The sequence below is a fragment of the Heliangelus exortis genome, chromosome Z (genome assembly GCF_036169615.1).
Source record: "Heliangelus exortis chromosome Z, bHelExo1.hap1, whole genome shotgun sequence".
Classification (NCBI taxonomy): Eukaryota; Metazoa; Chordata; class Aves; order Apodiformes; family Trochilidae; genus Heliangelus; species Heliangelus exortis.
The window spans coordinates 47,204,381-47,223,978 of NC_092454.1; the positions used below are offsets into that span (position 1 = coordinate 47,204,381).

Here is a 19,598-nt window from a genome sequence, read left to right on the forward strand (position 1 = left end):
AAGGATCCACTTCTTTCCAGTGGCCACGAGCCAGGGTCTCAAACACAAACTTACAAAACTTCGTGTTTAGGTCTTTAGGTTTTCTGCATCAAGTAGTAACTTTGCTAGAGAAGCTTGCCCTTTTCCCACTTAATAAAAGAATAAAGTGCACTTATCACAGCCACAAGCTCCTTTGCTGTAAAACACACAGGAGATGCAATATAAACAGGAAGATGGTAAGGGCAAGTGGAAAAATAATACAAAGGACTTTACATGGCCCCTGGAAATGAAAACCACGTATCCAAAGACTGTTGCTGAAGGTGCCAAGCAAAAGAGCTTTTTCAGGAACAGCCAACAAGTAGGGTAGTCCATTTTGAATTTTTTCTTCAAGCTTCAGAAACAATCACCAAAGTAGTCAGTAGAACGTTACTAACAACAATGAATTCCAGTTGATCAAACAAAGTAGCAGAAGTGAGCAGAAAGAACTGAAAGAGCAGTATTAGAAACTTAATAAGAAAACAATTAATTTATCTATGAATAGCTTATAGGCCACATTTTCTTAACTTTTTCAGCCCCTTCTTCGGACTCCAAGAAATACCGAATATTTTAATTTGAAAAACATCTGAAGACTTACTAATTTATAAATTGGTTAAAAAAGAGTTTTGGATAGCCTATACTCTCCACTTTGTTATATTTGAATTCTAGCCACTCAAATGTGCCAAAAACAGTGTCATAAAGGAAAAGTAGGACAGCCCTAACACACTAATAAACTTACAAAAAATACCAAGTTAAAGTACTTTAAATTTGTAACCATTAATCACCACCCTGCTTGGGCATGCTACTGTGTAGCATTTTACAATGCAACGGCTATAAGTTTTTTGCTGGAAAGAGTTTCAAATTATATGTATATGTGTATATATATAATACAGTTCTATATATATCTTTTTATACATCTCTTTCTAAAATTTACAGGACATAGCCTGTCAAGTTGTATTAGAATATTTTCCCGAACTCATGTATAATACAGTAGTAAAATGTGCCACTTCTTAACACTTACAGGCACACCAATGAGGACCTCAATGAAGTATCCTAGCACAGCAGAGTTTAAACCATTTAAAAACAAATTTCAAACATCAGTTTACAGCCTTTTAGTGAGCTCCTACTCATCTGCAAGTCAGAGAGCATCAATTATATTGCTTAACCTGCACATATGCTACTATTTTTCAATAAAGAAGCCAGCTGCTATTATTTATAGCATAGCTTTAAAATCTATTTTTACATTAAAAGCTACCCTAAAAACACTTGCGACAAAACTTCTGTATTTTAAATACTAAAGAGCACCAGTTTAAATTTGGACCATTATCAGAACACTACTTGGTCAAACTCTTCTGTTTGGTATTTTTCAAAGAAAGCAATAGTGCCTTAAAAATCTGAAGCACAGTCAGAAGAATAAGATGTTTGAGATGGAAACCACCTTTCCCTTTCAAATAAGAGCAGAAGCCTATCTAAGCTTGACCACATCTGTACGAAAGCCTACAAGTAGAGCAAATTTGGCTTCAGGCTAAAATTAACATAAATATATATATATATAAATGCTTTTTATGTTGTTATCTACTTTAACAAATTGTGTTGCCTTCTGCACAGACTTTTCAAGCAAATGCCTTAAACGGGATCCAGAGAGTAAACTCATATCCTTCCCAGAATTTCAGGACTTCTAAATATTTTGGATCACTCACATATCTGGCTCAAAGAGGAGGAGATAGATGAGGGCTTCGTTTTTCAAGACCTATATTTCTATTAGTCTTAATTTAAAATTTTACTCTCTTCACCTTTGCTCCTTAAAACCAATATTTTATCACTTCTGCAATCAAGAGAGACTTAGGGGGGGGTAAGAACCCTAGCAATCTGCAACACTAGCACCAAATGCACCGCAAAGCAGCACGAGAAGCCACATACCGTAGATTTCCCCATTCCCATGAATTTTAACGACTGTAACGAGCAGTGTTTCAGGCTCCTAGGCATGCAAACACGTCCTCACAACGTAGCAAAATGCGTACTGTCGGAGACAGCGGGCCAAGGAGGCCGTGCAGGCAGCGGCTCCTCCAGGGACACTCCCCCCCACCAGCTACGGCTTTCTCCTCGAATCCGAGCGCCGGATCACCTCCGGAGGCCCCCGCTCGCCGTCGCTTTGACGCGGGGGCGACCGGCATCCCACGCCACACCACCCCCGGCCCCTCAGCGGGATCCGCCAGAGCGAGGGCCGCGAAGCCGCCCCGCTGCGGCCTGGGCGCTGGCGGCCGCCCAGCGTCGGGGAGCCCGGGGAAAAGCGGCAGACACCACCGGGGCCGCGCCAGAGCTACGGCTTTAAAAAGAAAGAAAAATCCGGGAACACCCGGCCCCTGGCTCCTGCCTCGCAACAGGTGCCCGGGCCCCCGCCGGGGGAAGGCGGCCCCGCGGCCCACAGGCCGCCTCGGCGGTTCAAACGCCGCGCCACGGCCGCCCGCTCCAGCGGAGGCTCGGCCCACCGCGCCGTGGCGGCTCCCCGAGCAGGCCCGGCAGCCGCTGCCGCATTGTCGGCCCGCCGCCGCGCAAGGCCGCGCTCCCCCTGCCCGCCGCCCTCGACCCCCCCAGCGCCCTCCCGGGCCGCCGCTGCCCCGCTCCGCCCGCCCCGCCCGCGCGGCGCAGGCCTCGGCCAAGGATACTTGTTGCACGGCTCTCTGCGTGGTGGTGTCCGGCGACTGCGACTCCTTGAGCAGCTGCAGGATCTGCTGGAGTCCCTGCTCGTCGGGCTTCCACTCATACTCCATCTTGGCTTGCTGGAAAACACAGAGAAGAGGCGGCCGCTGTTTGCGGCGCGGCAGGGCCCGGGCTAGGGGAGGCGGGAGGGCGGAAAAGAAGGCAGGCCGAAGGGAGGAGGCACGGCAGCGCCCAGCCCGCTCCGGCTCTCGCCCCCGCAGCGCGCACCCCACCAGCCGGCCAGACACGGACAAACGAACGACACCAACCTGCTCACACCACCTCCCGCTGCGCTCCGCGCCGATCAGACTGAGTCACGGCCAATTTGTAATCCGGCCCCAAGAGCCGCCTCGCGTCCCGCTGGGTCCTAGCGCCGGGCACGCCTCCGCTCGCCCGGGCCGCCTCGGGCCCGCCGGCGCCGCCGTCAGCCTTTTCCCTGTGCGTCCCACACCGCCAGGAGCCTGGAGGCGACAAAACCCGGGCCCCTCAGTCCCGGACGGTGGGAAACGGGGAGTCTCCTCCTCAGCCACCCGCCCGACAACAGAGAGAAAGCACTCGCAGCCGCGACAGGCGAGGGGCGTAGCGGAGTCCCGGCCCCGGCCCGGCCTCCTGGGACCGCGCTCCGCAGCGCCTGGCAGCGAGCGGTGAGACCGCCGCCCACGGAGGAGAAGCGCGGGTGGGAAAGCAGATTCAGGAGTCAGGACCGTGGTACCTGCGTTGCCATCTGCTGTACTCGTACGTGACTTGGTTGCGTTCTGAAGAGCCCCCAGAAGGTCTCAACTTTATGTCAAAAAGGAATAGGACCAACGACGCAAGAAGAGGGATGGAGGGGCAGAAACACCAAGGGAGGATGTCACTCAGAAATTACGGACACAAGCATTACGTTTGCCAAATTCTACCGGCAAACGAGGTGCACTAGACAAAAATAACATTAGATATATGAAATGAGGGAAGTGACCAGAAAGCACAGTTGTGACAACAGAAAAAGGCAGGAATAGAAGCAAGCCATGGGTCCACAGTTAAAAAAAATATGTTTCCTTTCCATTAGTGTAACCAGAATTACATTGTGGTAGGATCTCTCTGCAGAAAGGAAAAGGCCTGCAAATCAGAGTATGATTGGGAGCCTACAATTTGTAGGGATCTATAAATGCTTTATACAATTATCCTCTTTAGACAGGTTCCTCCTGAAGTTCCATAAAGGATCGTTTGCCACTGGGAACTACTCAGTGTATATAGAAATCAAAGCAGCTATCACATCTTCCTGGATACAGTCTCATCTTGATCATTACCTTTAAGTTATTTTTTCCAACGTTAATTTTTGCTTCTTTTAAATTCTGTAGGGAAGCAGGAGAGGAGAAAATAATTTAACTGAGCCAAGAAAAAAATTCACACTGAAAGCAAAGAACATTACAGAAAAAGACGAGAATACTGTTTATCTATCCTTCAGTTCTTTCCTTTCTACCACCTGTTCCCTTCAAGGAATAATCTTCTTGGGAGAAAGGATTCAGAGTCATGTCAAATGAAGTACTAGGCAGAGGCATGAAAGCTAGCATTCAAAACATAAGATGAGCCTGTTTCATCCCACTGTCATCAGAATTACATAGAAAAAAATTTAAATACTCCACCTGTATATGTAAAGAAAACAAAAGTTAACTGAAGAAAAGAGCCTTACACAAATGCAGAAGCTGATCTTTGATTTCTAATTATCCACGCTTCAGATGTCATACACTAGCCAGAATCTACCAGCTCACAACCATGTTAAAAAAAAAAACCAACAAACAACCAACAACCAGAACCCCCCACCAAACAGTAACCTGGATCTTTAATTAATTTCTCTCTCCACAAACTTTGTCATATTATACTTCACTGTCCATAAAAAGTCCACAAGTTAGTTTTTTTTATCTTGGCTTTGTTGTTAATACTCTCCTCCTTTTCTCAGAATGTCCCATTAGATCAAGCTTAAGTGATACATATCTGGCATTTGCCGACAAGGAAACAAAAGGAATGGCTACAGTATGTAGCACTGAGTACTAATTCAGAACCTATTAGCTTATGTAGTAGCTCTGAATGCTACGAGGAGGGCTTTCAAGAGAACTCAATGTTTTTTTCTGGAAAGCATCCTTACCATCACATTCAGGTCTCCTTGGTGCTAGGTCTTTCAGTCTCTCCTGTTGCTACCCATTATGTTATAAACAGATACTAAGAGGAACCCTTCAGGTTTTTTATAAGTTGTTTTCTAATCAGCAACCTGTATAATAATTGACAGAAAATACTCCAGAAACCCATGTAGATGGCACAAATAGGCTATTCAAAACAGAATGGCCTCCCCACTCCTTCAGTAGTGTCAGTGCATCAAAAAGAGAAAGGAGACTGCTGCAAATCCCTCCCAACGAGGAGGCAGTAAATGGATCTTCACAACTAGGAAGTGTTCTGTCCCTCAAATGCCATAGCCTCCAAACTGAACACTTGGAAAGCACAACTTCTTGCTAATAGTGATTTTTAAACTAGTTTAAAATAAATACTCTATCATAAAAATTAATTATCAAATTTATTCTGTTTTCAGAATTTCTGCCACTTCACCATTTAGAAAATGTTTTCCAGTCTTTAGTTTCACTGCATTGGTAATACTGGAGGGTTGTTTTTTTTCCTTTAGGGAGAATTCTAATGAGCTAACTTCTTGTCACAAAATATAGGCACTGCTACTTGTAAATAATAGTAATCAGTCACTCAACACACTGCTGAAATCCAGGCTTCCAAGTTTCCATGCAGACTGCTTATAATATCTCTCTGTACCTCTGTGTATAGAAAGTTTGTATGCATGGAGGAAATAACTGATATTCCATAACAATTTTTTGTGTAAACCCTCTTATTTCAGACTAAGACTCATGTGGATTAAGCTAAGCAGAAAAACCTCTCTCATAACAAAGAGTAAGTGTGTCTATACGAAGGAGCTCATGCAGACTTGCTGGTCAGGTATACTGTAATGCCTTCTGCCTGGGGAAATGTCCTAAGCTTTTATTTAACATACTGGTAGTCCTCACATCCAGCATAACAAAGGAGAATCCATTCTTAATCATTTAGTTCTGCCTTTCTCAGGTCAGACATATAATACAAGATCAATATTTATTTTAAAAATATTTGAGTGGTCTTCAGAAGAAGATAGTTTTACACTTTGAAGTACCAGAAAGGTTACTAAGGAGACAGATGGGATAGACAGTCTGGAAGGATTTCTGTCCATGGATGAAATGTCTGTAAACTTAATTTTCTGCTTATCCAGAGCTGATTGGTTATTATGAGAGAAGGGTTGTTCTAAACACAAGTCTGAGGAAACTTTAGAAACAGACTTCTAAAATGGGATCTGAACATTACTTTGTATTTACGGGGAGTCCTAGCAAATATGTGCCAGAAAAGGCCGTGAGCTTAACAACTTTCCGGCTAATGCAACAGTAACTGATTTCACTGTTGCAAGTACAATTCTGTTCAACACAGGTAAAATCTGCACAAATTGTTAACAAGTTCCCAGATGTGGAATTTCTTTTTGGTACCTAAGGTCACAAAAAACCACAGTCTTTAAGAGTTCTTCAGGGTCAGAGGATTACAAAAGTCTGAGTAAATACCAGTAGGAAATCCAGCTAACAGAAGTTAAGACAAATCAAGTATGATCCAACCTACAATATTGGTAGTCAATGGGATGGAGTCTAGCTGGAAGTCTGTTTCTAGAGCAGTCCCTCAGGGGTCAGTACTGGGACCAGTGCTGTTCAATATATTTATTGATGACCTGGATGAGGGAGTCGAGTGTATTATCAGCAAGTTTGCTGATGACACAAAACTGGGAGGAGTGGCTGACAGTCCAGAAGGCTGTGCTGCCATTCAGAGGGACCTGGACAGGCTGGAGAGTTGGGCAGGGAGAAATTTAATGAATTACAGCAAGGGCAAGTGTAAGTCTTGCATATGGGAAAGAACAACCCCAGGTACCAGTACAGGGGTACCAGGTTGGGGACTGAGCTGTTGGAGAGCAGCACAGAGAAAAGAGAGCTGGGGGTGCTGGTGGATGGAAGGATGACCATGAGCCAACAATGTGCCCTGGTGGCCAAGAAGGCCAATGGCATCCTGGGGTGCATTAGGAGGGGGGTGGTTAGTTGGTCGAGAGAGGTTCTGCTCCCCCTCTACTCTGCCCTGGTGAGGCCACATCTGGAATGTTGTGTCCAGTTCTGGGTTCCTCAGTTCCAGAAGGACCAGGAGCTGCTTGAAAGGGCCCAGCGCAGAGCGACCAAGATGATTAAGGGATGGAACATCTCCCCTATGAGGAAAGATGGAGGGAGCCAGACCTCGTCAGCTTGGAGGAGAATGAGGAGTGACCTCATCTGTGTTTATAAATATGTAAGGGGTGAGTGCCAGGAGGACAGAGCCAGGCTCTTCTCTGGGGTGACTAACAACAGGACTAGGGGTAGTGGTTATAAACTGGAGCACAGGCAGTTCTGTATAAATATTAGGAAGAATTTTTGCACTGTGAGGGTGACAGGCACTGGAAGAGGTTGCCCAGGGAGGTTGTGCAGGAGTCTCCTTTCCTGGAGACATTCAAAACCCACCTGGATGCGTTCCTGTGTGACCTGATGTAGGTGACCCGGCTCTGGCAGGGTGGTTGGACTCGATGATCTTTTAAGTTCCCTTCCAATCCCTTTCAATGATTCTGTGATTCTATGATATAATAGTGAGCCTTGGTCAAAAGTAAGAAGTTTTTCAGATTATACCAAACTAATAATTTGCATCGTTGGTAACGATGGCAAGAATATCTAAAAAATGAACTTTATTTTTTCTATCTATAGATGGGATTCTTCTATTTGTAAGGAGCAATTTGATAGCAACATTCAAAGCAGCAGACGTATTGGGCTTTCAGATAATATAATTTCAGATTTGGGTACAGTTAATTGACCTTAATTTCCTGCTGTCATTCATGCCCTGTGGCTAGTAGGTCTAGGAGTAGATTAAGAACAGACAATTCTGGCTATAATTGGTTTTGTCTTATGTTGCATATCATACTAGAAACAGTGTGTTTGTACAAGTTGATGCCATAGTGTGACACCTCATAACAAAGCTGAACTCAGATTTCCTGTTACACTGGACATCTTAATATTGGAGGCAAATCTGTAATGCCGTTTGCTTTCCCTGGAATATCACCTTGATGGACTTTTTGATAAGGTACCTGCTAAGGAAATCTGCTACACCATTATTTGTGAACAAGGGAGAACTGTGGCAGCTCATGATTGTGACATCCCTATCCACAGTTTCATGGTTTCTTTTCCCAAAGGTGAAAAGCAGTATTTCTTTTGGCAGATTATATCTGTAAAACCCTGCACTGTGGAATCCCATGAGCAGATGAGATAGCATGCATGATAACCTGATGGCCTGTAATTCCATTTTTCTCACAGAGGTATGTTCCTTCTGTATTTCATGAATACCTGTAATCCTCATGCATCTGATGAGTATGGAGGCAAGACTACAGCAATAATTTCCATATATACATATGTCCCACCACACTATTGCAGATAAATTGGATGATAGGCCACAGCATACCCTATCACTTGATGTTTTGTAGGACACTTAAAATATCATGCAAATTAGGTTTACAGATATCAACAGATAGCACAGGCTTATGTACAAGTCAGAAATGGAAACCAAGTGCAGTGCTGTTGTTGAGTTCAATTAGATACATGAAATGGTCAGCTGCAGAGACAAAATCCTGCTATGCTTTCACCAGTTTCAAAATCATCATGAGTGCTTTGAATTCTAATTCAATATGACCAAACACCATTTTTGTAATTGATTAGAAGTCCAGCTGACTGAAAAAGTAGTAGACATAGTGCAAAACTGCCATGCTCTCTGGATTTCAAAATATCTTTGATCAACTACTTTTCTGTACAAGAATAAATTTGGATGCATCATCAAGTGGAAAGATACTGTCTTGCATATGATCATGTGCACTGTAATCACACATGCTAGATATCAAAATGGCAGTACATGTTCTTAATGCTGGCAGTCACAAAAAAACCTGAAACTAAATAGAAGGCTGGTTGACAAAATCATCACCTCCTCAATTTGTGACAGAAGATATCAGATCTATCAGATGAAGCCTAAAATAGTAAAACCTCCGCCCCTCATCTCTTTTTTCTTTTTTTTTTCTGCTGGACAGAAGCTTCTTTCTCCATATTTTACAATACTCAGGACTCCTACATGAAATATATGAGCCTCTGTAATTGCTGAACATGAGAGGGATTTTTGAAGGCATTTAAAATAAAGATTAACTACAGTCTGGGAAGTGAAAGTGGAATGCTCTGCCCCAGGTAACAAGCCCTACTCATTACTGTAACAGGCTAAATCTATTCTAAGGGGGTAAATGAGTATGCAAAGGCATAATTCTTAAGGGTTCGAGTCTTACTTCTATCTCTACTGTCAAATTTCATGTCTGTAATTTAGCATGTGCTCTTTTCCAGCTTAAAAATCTTTCAAGCAAGATCAGTGTCAGTTGCATATGAACCCTGTTCAACTCCCTGTTTTTGTACATAGTAAGCCTTTCTCTTTGTGGTAGGAGACAAAGCAGCTGGTGTCTGCTACAGGATTTTGGTTGAACTTAAGTGTCTGTAATTGATGATTCAGGGCACCCAAAGACAGAGATAAAACCAAAATGACATCTAGCTTTCAAAGCTGTTCCTCCTTAACAAATCAGGACTTAGATTTTTGCAAATACCTGAGAAAAGTAGTAGATATAATTTAAAAATAAAGTTATGGCTGAAAAACTGCATCCATGAATAAGACTGTGAGAAAAGTCCCTGAAATTATGGCATTTACTTTCCTTCTGTTAACCATCATCCATATCAACTTAGAGGTTAGTAAAAACAAAACAACAAAGCAAAACAAAACAAAACAAAAAAAAAATCAGAGATGAGAGATTCCTATCTCCACTTACTGCATGTTTGAGAAAGTGGTCCTAGTCCCTGCAGACCTTGGAAGGAAGGTCATAAAATAAGAAACTCCAGAGAGCCTTTTCCTCTAAGAATGGCTCAGCTGTAAGAGACAGGGCCTTTCTGGAAGGCCCTTTGTGGTACAAGATGAAGTAAACACCTTCTTTTCAAAGATGCTCCGAGAGGAAATTACCTCCTACTCTGACAATATGGGAGAAGTACACCACAGCAAATGTGAAGGAGAGTTCAATTCATCATGAGACAGAGCCAAGTTTAGAGAAGTTCTTGGTCCTGAAAAGAGTGCATTGCTTTTTTAAAATTAAGTTATTCACAATTATTAACCTCCCCCTCTTCTCCCCCAAGAAACTAATCTAAGGAAGCTGTGATCCGTTTCTAAGCTAATTTTGAGAATTCTGTACCATGATGAAGCAAAACACATCATCAGTTCTTTAAATGTAGTAAACAGATGCTTTAATGAAACAACTAATTTTAATGCAAAATATATATAAATCGCTTATATGTCCCCCATAAAACAGATGACCAGTTTAAATGGATTTTTTTCTACACCACCATCTTAATAAACATAATTATGCAGTGGAGACATCTTTGGTATATTTTTATATTAAAATGTAAAAGACGTAAAGATATCAAGACCCTTTTGCTAGCAGAAAGAACTAACAAGTACAAGAAAAATAGCATATATACTTATAAGTATGTTTTGATGCATAAATTAGATAAGAATGAACTACTGAGGAGAGAAAAAGCTATAAATGTAAAGCAAAATTAAAAAACCATAAAATCAAACTTTTTGACGTTCTGGTTTAAGTTAGTAAAACTGTTGTTCTGCATTGTTTAAATCAGGCCACTGTCTTTTCACAGCATGCACCGGCACCAACTGTAAAGAAATTATTACAAAGGATGTCTCAAAAAACTGATAGATCTCCTCTGGTGCAGAACTCATCAGGCATTATTAGGAATTCAGTATAGGGATCAAACCAAATATTATGTCAGGAGCACTAAGAACTGATAAGTCAGGATTAGGTTTTATTTTTACTTCTTGGCAAAATATTGCGCATTCAGGATTCACACAATTCAAGACCACACACTCACCCACTTTTGTCCCCTTTTTTTTCTTTTTTTTAATACACACTCAGTGTGTATTAAAACATTCACACATAGAACATACATTAAAGATGTGCAATTGCCAGCCACACTACCACTGCCAATGACAGTATCACTGCCAAATCTATCACTGGTGGCAACACCAGTGCTTTGGTGATACTGCAGTACTGACAGCAACAATGCAGGCTAAACCATCACCCCTGGTGATTGTAACAGAAGAGAAGTTTAGTGTACCCTAGATGGCTGATGAACTTCGATACTGCAATAAGTGCCTTATCTAAGGTCCTTAAGATGCTCTTTCCTCAAGGAAGTGACAGGCAGTATTTGGGTTGGTATTAGTCCCCAGGTGGTTCCAGCAAGCTGGCACCTTTCCTGCATAGGGACTACTGGAAGTCATACATGAATTGATAGGGACACAAATGGGAAAAAACTTCAAAGAGCTCCAGTGAGAAACTGGAACTCAGTCTTCTATCTTATGAGCCTAAGCACAATTTTTTGGCCTTCCCTAATCTCTAGTGTCAGATAAATATTCTGAAATTACAACCTCCTAGAAAAAAGTGAACAAATAATTAGTGATTCGGAGTTCTGTTCCCTCCAAAAGAGACAAAGCTGTGCTTGTGATCATCATTCCCAAATTAACTGCTCCAACCATACACATAAACAAAAGGAATTATTTCCTAAGTACCTGAATCACATAAGCAAAATCTTTTACATAAATGAGCAAATAGGACTTATTTGAACTTCCAGAGACCTCTAAGGACAGACTGCAGACATTGCTTGTCTTTCAAGCCTCAGGTGAAGAAAAGGGTAAAAAGGATTGAAAGGTAAAGGTAGAAGGTACAGATACCCACCCCCTCCTCTCCCCAAATTGTTCCTACATAAACATATGCAGCAACATATGCACACACATTAAAAACAAACAAAAAAAACCCCAAAATATTCAATGTTTTAAAAGGTTTGTTGTCTTTTTGTTTTTGTTTTTTCCCTTGCCCAAAGGCAAAAGAAATTTATTTAGTGGAGAAAACATAATTCAAAATAATCCAATCTACCTTAAATGCACAGGTTTTTTAACAACTTTAAGGTGATTTTAATAAATTTTATAAAAATCAGTTGCAAATAGCTTCACTGACTTTACTAAATAAATTTGGTGGCATTCTACATCACATCTTTGCCTTAAAATAGTATGTAACCACATGAAACAAAGCTATGAAAAGTTGAAAACACAGACACAAGTTAAACCTTCTGCAGATAAGAGAATAAGTTAATGTCTCAGTCCTGTGTATCATTTCTTATATATTATTATGATGAAGAATCTCAGGGTTTTTTTCTGATGGTGATTTTATGGTCTTCATCTTGAGGCTCAATTTACTGATCCATAGAACACTTTCTTCTATGCCGTTGTCAATAAAACAGAATGCATTATGAGATAGTTTTTGCCCTTTCACAGATTTTAAGTGGAAATTCTCTTTCAATGCAGTGTTCACAGATGTCTTAAGTCTCTCAGTTCTCATTCTCCCCCGTATCTGCCTACTGTACAACACCTGCATTTCATTTCATAAGTCACTTGTAAGCAACACACAGAGAAGACTGTTGTTCCTGGACACTACTCTAACTCGATTATTACCTATAAAACATTATTTTCAACTGTAAATGGGTATGGGCTGGTATTTGCACAACATGGCAGCCATTTTTTTTGTTCAGTTTTTTTAAAATTTCTTTCAAGTTACCTTCAACAATAAAACTCAGGATTTGACAGTGTAATAGCTTTAAAATGGTGTATTACAAAAAATTTAAAGGTACACTTGTCAAACCTGGTCCTACTATCACAGCATACCACTACCAAAAGCATTAAAGTTGCTTAGAATGGGTGAGATCAACATGGACTTTAAATATTTTTCCAGGATCAAAGTTGAACTTAAAATTCTACGTAAGGAAAGCGGAATTCAGTCAAAAATACACTAAGGACTAAATCAGCATGATCTTAAAAGACATACATATAATATGTAATTTTCTCTAATATACACTTACCAAAACTATAGAGAGGACAGATAAACTTCACTCAAATAAAAAGATGCATTTGCTTGCCTTTGTTCAGGTGAAGGCTGAAGCAATTCATCTATACCATATTATCACAAGAATGTCATGAATTTTATTATCTTAAATTGACGTCATCTTCTGGACGATGCAAGGATTAAATTGCAATGAAAATATTACACTGTAAGTGACCACTTTAGTTAATTTCCTCTGTACTCAACTTATTTATTGTAAGGTCCACAGAAGATGCTGGAAGGGATGTTGCAAAGATAAAAGCACACTCTACAGCACCTTTCCTAGGATTTCTTCTGACAGATGTAAAGTCCCCTCACAAATTAAAAATTCTCCTATACTGGCTAACTTAAAATTAATACCTCACCTCCTTATTTACCATTTTATCATCATATCTCTCCTAACAAAATCCTTATGACTTCTGCTAGTACCTCTGATAAAACAAAACCATTAGTAAAAATAGATGAAAAATATAAATCTTATTTTCTATTATTATACACCCTACCTGTAGGATTTTACATTAGAATAAAATATTCCTAAGTATCACTTTTTATTTGTGACAACAGTAATTAAGATTACCAGTAAAATCACATCTTTTAAAATTTTTATCACTGCAGAAGCTCAACTTGTATTACCTCAAATAATCAAAGATAGTTATTTGTTTTCAAGGGCATACTGTTTCTCTGAAACTTCAAGAAATAAGTGTGGTAAAGAAGTTCCAGATCATCTCCATGTCCAATTAAACCTGCATTAGTTCTGCATTTAGAAACATCCTGAAATACATTTATCCAAAGCAAGGGCTAAAGGAGACTCTCGGAAGGCAGTCTTTGGGGTCTTATTTTATTTGTCTGTCTTTTTTTAAACTATGTTTAACAAAAAAAAAAGAAAAAAAAAAAGGAGGAGAGCTCCACCCTACTGGAGCTGAGGTTATCAAAACCTCAGTATGATCCATTAGCCCTGTTACCTAGCACAAAAGAAACAAAGCAAGGGCAGTAGTCTCAAAGTCTGCTGATTCTGAATCTCATGAGCTGATATTCTGAAAAGAGAAAATATTTTAAGTATGCACCTTTACATATCCTATTAATTTCTCATCTAAACCTCTCATCTTTCAAGCACTGTTGTATGACGATTAATAGTAATAATACTAACAATACTACTACTAATAATAATAATCATATGCGAGAGTAACCTCTTTCTCACAGAATTTGCTTATCAACATAATCTTCTCCAACCTACAGTTTAGAAGACTGCAAATGGAAAAAGCAAACAAAATGAAGGATACCTTGAACTGTACACTGCAAATGAGGGAAGCTGTGAATACTGCTAATTGCCCTTTCTATAGTTCTTTTTGCTATTTTGATTCTGCTCAAACACTGATAAATTAAGAGAATCACTGAAATAGACAGTGCCTAACCTAAAACAAGCTTACTTGGTAAACTGAAAGACAGATTGTCATAATAAATTGTAAAATATATCACAACTACTCATTTGCTCAGAGAACCAATACAGCAGTGTTCTGGGAGAACAGAAGTGTTCTGGGTATTCTCCAGAAGCAAAGAATAGCCTGAAATTACAGTAATGAGGGTATAACCAGGTGAATGGATGATGGCAGAGAAGCAGATGTAGTTTATCTTGATTTCAGGAAAGATTTTGACAATGTCTCCCTCAGCATCCTTGGAGCTAAACTGAAGAAGTGTGGCCTGGATGATTGGGCAGTGAGGTAGATTGGGAGCTGGTTGAAGGACAGAAGCCAGAGAGTTGTAGTCAATGGGATGGAGTCTAGCTGGAAGTCTGTTTCTAGTGGAGTCCCTCAAGGGTCAGTTCTGGGACCAGTGCTGTTCAATATATTTATTGATGACCTGGATGAGGGAGCCGAGTGTACTGTCAGCAAGTTTGCTGATGACACAAAAGGAGGAGGGAGGAGTGGAGGAGGAGTGGCTGACACCTCAGAAGGCTGTGCTGCCATTCAGAGGGACCTGGACAGGCTGGAGAGTTGGGCAGGGAGAAATTTAATTAATTACAGCAAGGGCAAGTGTAAAGTCTTGCATACGGGAAAGAACAACCCCAGGTACCAGTACAGGTTGGGGACTGAGCTGTTGGAGAGCAGCACAGAGAAAAGAGAGCTGGGGGTGCTGGTGGATGGAAGGATGACCATGAGCCAACAATGTGCCCTGGTGGCCAAGAAGGCCAATGGCATCCTGGGGTGCATTAGAAGGGGAGTGGTTAGTTGGTTGAGAGAGGTTCTGCTCCCCCTCTACTCTGCCCTGGTGAGGCCACATCTGGAATATTGTGTCCAGTTCTGGGTTCCTCAGTTCCAGAAGGACTACGAGCTGCTTGAAAGGGCCCAGCGCAGAGCGACCAAGATGATTAAGGGATGGAACATCTCCCCTATGAGGAAAGATGGAGGGAGCCAGACCTCGTCAGCTTGGAGGAGAATGAGGAGTGACCTCATCTGTGTTTATAAATATGTAAGGGGTGAGTGCCAGGAGGACAGAGCCAGGCTCTTCTCTGGGGTGACTAACAACAGGACTAGGGGTAGTGGTTATAAACTGGAGCACAGGCAGTTCTGTATAAATATTAGGAAGAATTTTTGCACTGTGAGGGTGACAGGCACTGGAAGAGGTTGCCCAGGGAGGTTGTGCAGGAGTCTCCTTTCCTGGAGACATTCAAAACCCACCTGGACGCATTCCTTTACAACCTGCTCTAGGTGATCCCGCTCTGGCAGGGGGGTTGGACTAGATGATCTTTTGTGTTCCCTTCCAACCTCTAGCTTTCTACGATTCTATGATTCTGTGATAATGTCTTTAAACTGGAAATGGGTAGATGACATCAGGAAGAAATTCTTTCTTGTGAGAAGCATAAGACACTGAAACAAACTGTCCAGGGAAGTTGTGGCTGCCCCCTCCCTGGAAGTGTTGCAGGCCAGGTTGGACAGGATTTTGAGCACCCAGTTTTGGTGGGAGGTGAGTTTGCACACTGTGGGGTGGGTTGGATTTAGATGATTTTTAAGGTCCCTTCCAATCCAAACCATTGTGTATTATCATGATTCTCCGTCAATTCCACTCAGTTATGTTACACTTCATAGAGTGCAGTGAAGTCACTCCTGATTTCCAGACACGTAACTCAGGGCTTGCCTGTACAGGAAAGAGTAATTTAGCTTAAACTTGCCTGTACATCAACTTAGAGAACCCTGTGCAAAAGATTTTACTTTAATTTAAGGCTGGCTTACACTTTTGTTTTGTTGTGTGCCTTTTTGTTTTTTTCCTGGGGAACTGTCTCAAGCTCATCTGATATAAAACACTAATAAGCAGGCATCTGTTTGGACTTCTGCATTGATTTAACTTATTTGGTACAAAAAAGTAGACCTGTGCCTTTAGTCTCTGATGAGAATTAGACTCTTGCTTCCCCACACTTGTTTGCCACTGACTTTCCTTGTTTTGGTATAAAAAAGGTGGCCAAACTTTAGGGCACATGCCACCCATGCCTGCTTCCATGATATATTAAGCACTGAAGTGAGCCATAGCTCCTGGGTCACACTGCTCGTATGCAGATGGCACAGCAAGTGCCTCCTACTTCCCTAAAACTTGTGCTAACACCGGTAGGAACTACTGCAGCCATCACCTGCATTCAACAGCAATGAATGGCACTGCTGCCCCAGGCAGACCTGTACTTCTGGTTCAGGATACAAGAACACAACCACGATATGCTGAAGTAGGAAGAACAGGATTAGAGAGATAACATGCACACAGAGGAAGCCAGGGTTCTGCTCTGCCTTTGCTGGACTTGAAAGATCATGATTTAGTTGCGTGAAGGAGAAGGATAAGGGTGTGGCTGAAGTCAAAATAAAGTTTTGTGGGTACACTAATGGATAGGAAACGTTAAGTGTGAGCATGGGACTGCAATTGTATCTTGGAAGACAGGATCATGCAGAAAGAAAATTGAAAAAAGAGACATAAATGCAGTTCTTGTTTTGCATGGTTAGAAAAGCATGTGACCCTGGATGTCAGAAGCTGCTGGCGATGACTACATACACACTAACTAGGTTTGGAAAAGCCTGGGCTGTGCTACAGCACTATTATTTCTGCACAGGCATATTTGCAGGTCCTAATATAGTAATACTTTTATTGAATTTTTGTACGTACTCACCTACTATTTTCCATTCTCTGCCATAACCATTTTGTCTTGCTTTTCTCTCGGGTTTACATTTAGCATTGATCTTTTATTTAAATAATGCACTTTAATGGCAGGCTCATCATAGCAGCATATTTTGAATGTTTAAGGATATTTCACAATGGTTTGAAGAAAATGCTTTACAAAATTAAATTATTTAACAGGTGAATCATTTAAGAGCAACTTCCTATTCTCTAATCAATGTCTTAAAACCAAGTTTTGCTTAAACATGAATTTTATTTGATTGATGCCTTACTTCAGATTTGGCTCAATATACACACACATCTACAAACTCAAAATTTCAAAAGCATTCCATGTGGACTAAATAAATAGAGAATTTTAAAAACTCTAAATTTCTCTCTGTAGTCTGGTTTGGAAAGGAAAACCTTCAAGAGCCTGAAAGTGACATTTGAAAGTTTATTTCATAATATACCATTAAAAGATGTAATTCCATGGCAACCATGTTACATGCACAAACAGATCATTACATAAACTGTTTCATCATGTATGTGACAGATCACATACATAAACCCAAGAGCATTGGGTCTGAACAAATATGTATCTATCAGTCAGAAATTTTAAAACCCAAAATTTCGGTATGAATTGTGTACTATACTGATATTAATATCTTTACATATATGTATGTAAATATATAACATTCATATATGTATAATACATACAGTAATTAACATTTTATTCTATACATGCAAAAACTAGTGATATATGTAGAAAACCTATGGAAAATATGTAGAAATTATCCAGATTTATAATATAAAACAGTGGAAAGAATTGGAATCGGTGATCAAAACCTCTTACTTTTATACGCATTGAAATCTTCATAGGGTCTGGAACTGAATTAATTTATGTGGTCAAAACAAATCGAAGTTGCGACATAGTTAAGGTATGAAAATAACTGAAAACCCGTCCTACCCTTTCAAAAAAGCAAAGAAAAAATCCTTCCCTTGTTACATGTCACTGGCATAACTTCATTGACAATAATGCCTTGATCCGTGTGTACTGATTTCACAAACCTGTGTTACAACTTTTTGCCACTACAATGACAACAAAGCTAGGCAATCTCTTACAATGAGACATAAAAGTTAAACACAATCTCAGTCTTTACTTTAGCACCATTCTTCAGATTGTACAGGTTCTGAATGAAGGAGCTTTAATGAATCAGCTTTAATGAAGGATTATCCTTGGCCTTCAGCCATCCTCCTTTGTGTCCATAGCATTTTGATGTGCCTGATGGAAGAGCTGGAAGAAAACTTGATTGAATTAAACTCCACTCCAGCTCTTCCAGTCTGTTCGACAGCTCTGTCAATACCTATCACCCGATTATAGGGTACCTCTGTCCACTGGGTTGCAACCATTACCCTAAAATTAAGCACACATCTCTGTGTTCTCTTGAATATCCACATTCAAGCATTCCTAAACTGGATTATAATTAAATACAAAAGTACATCATAAAACCCAATAAACCCCTGCATTTATAAACCATCCATTAATGTTGTTTTCACCTTCCTGTCACAAGGGATGCCTAGCTCAATTTCACAGCTGTGCTTACATCTGCATCAGTTTCTGAAGTCACTGAAATGTGTGTCACTGTCTGTGTTCAACAGTAAACATGGCCTCTAGCCAATAACAACTCTAACCTCCTTTATGACAGACAATAAACTTCTTTTTAATCCTGTTTTTGCATAAGTTAAACATCCTTTTATACTGCTCTTTATATAAACGAGAGATTCTCAAGAAATACATTCTAAAGTACTTCTCATCATACATAAATTACTTATCTCAAATGTAGGCACCTTTCCTCAACCTCCCACATACAACTCAAAAATAACTGCAGTTCACACAGCAGATGTGGAATGAGGACTTTGAGAAACAGACCATGCACTGTCATTCTTGAACATCGCTAAGAATCTAGATTAGTAATATGTGTTCCGTGTCCAATTCTACCAAAGGCTCCTTTTATGATCTTGGGCATGTGATTATGTTTTCTGTTCAGTTATTCATGTACAGAAGGGACTTAAGCCAGCTTTTTGTTCTGTTAGTGTTGTAAAGTTTGAACATCTGTGGTATTCAAATACTACATTAAGAAATACTTAAACATGCAAGAAGACAAGCAGATAAATTATCAAGCTGTGGTGGCCACAGTTCAGAACAATCCTCACAGTAGGAGTATCTCAGTGTCTGAGCAGAAATTCATGGAAGAGAAATTATTATCTTCACAGCAAGGAGATAAATATATCGCAGGCTAATCAAGCCTTTTACAACAACCCAAAAAAGCATTCCTGCCCTCTGTACAGTAACTCCATCGAAGTTTTGAAAGTTCCACTTGCTATTTCCACTGAGTGTCTAAGCAACCTCGTTAAGCAAACAAGCACAAGACAGAAACTAGATTACTTTCCACTCTAATATTTCGTTGGGAAAAAAATACTGAAATCCTATCTAGCCAAATCTGTACAGTAAGGACCCCCACGCACTGCAGAATACAGTGCAGGAAATACGACCACCTCCTATAACCAGAGGCGACTTTCACTTTCCGGCTCACTGCAACCCCAGAGTTTTCGGCCCGGCTGC

General features: G+C 40.7%; 1 protein-coding gene across 4 annotated transcripts in view; it reads right to left on the minus strand.

The window, feature by feature from the left end:
• Window positions 1–19,598, minus strand: part of TNPO1 (transportin 1) — an 82,297-nt gene that overhangs the window by 62,171 nt on the left and 528 nt on the right. Inside the window, exons 2-3 of one of the 4 annotated variants that reach the window (XM_071731704.1) lie at window positions 2,985–3,176; window positions 2,682–2,795 (exon numbers count right to left, since the gene is read on the minus strand). In XM_071731704.1, the coding sequence (XP_071587805.1) occupies window positions 2,682–2,786 (105 nt within the window). In that variant the 5' untranslated portion in view covers window positions 2,787–2,795; window positions 2,985–3,176. Of the gene's footprint in view, window positions 1–1,935; window positions 2,064–2,681; window positions 2,938–2,984; window positions 3,177–19,598 lie in introns of those variants that run through there. The other 3 variants (XM_071731703.1, XM_071731706.1, XM_071731705.1) reach the window with 3 other exon arrangements.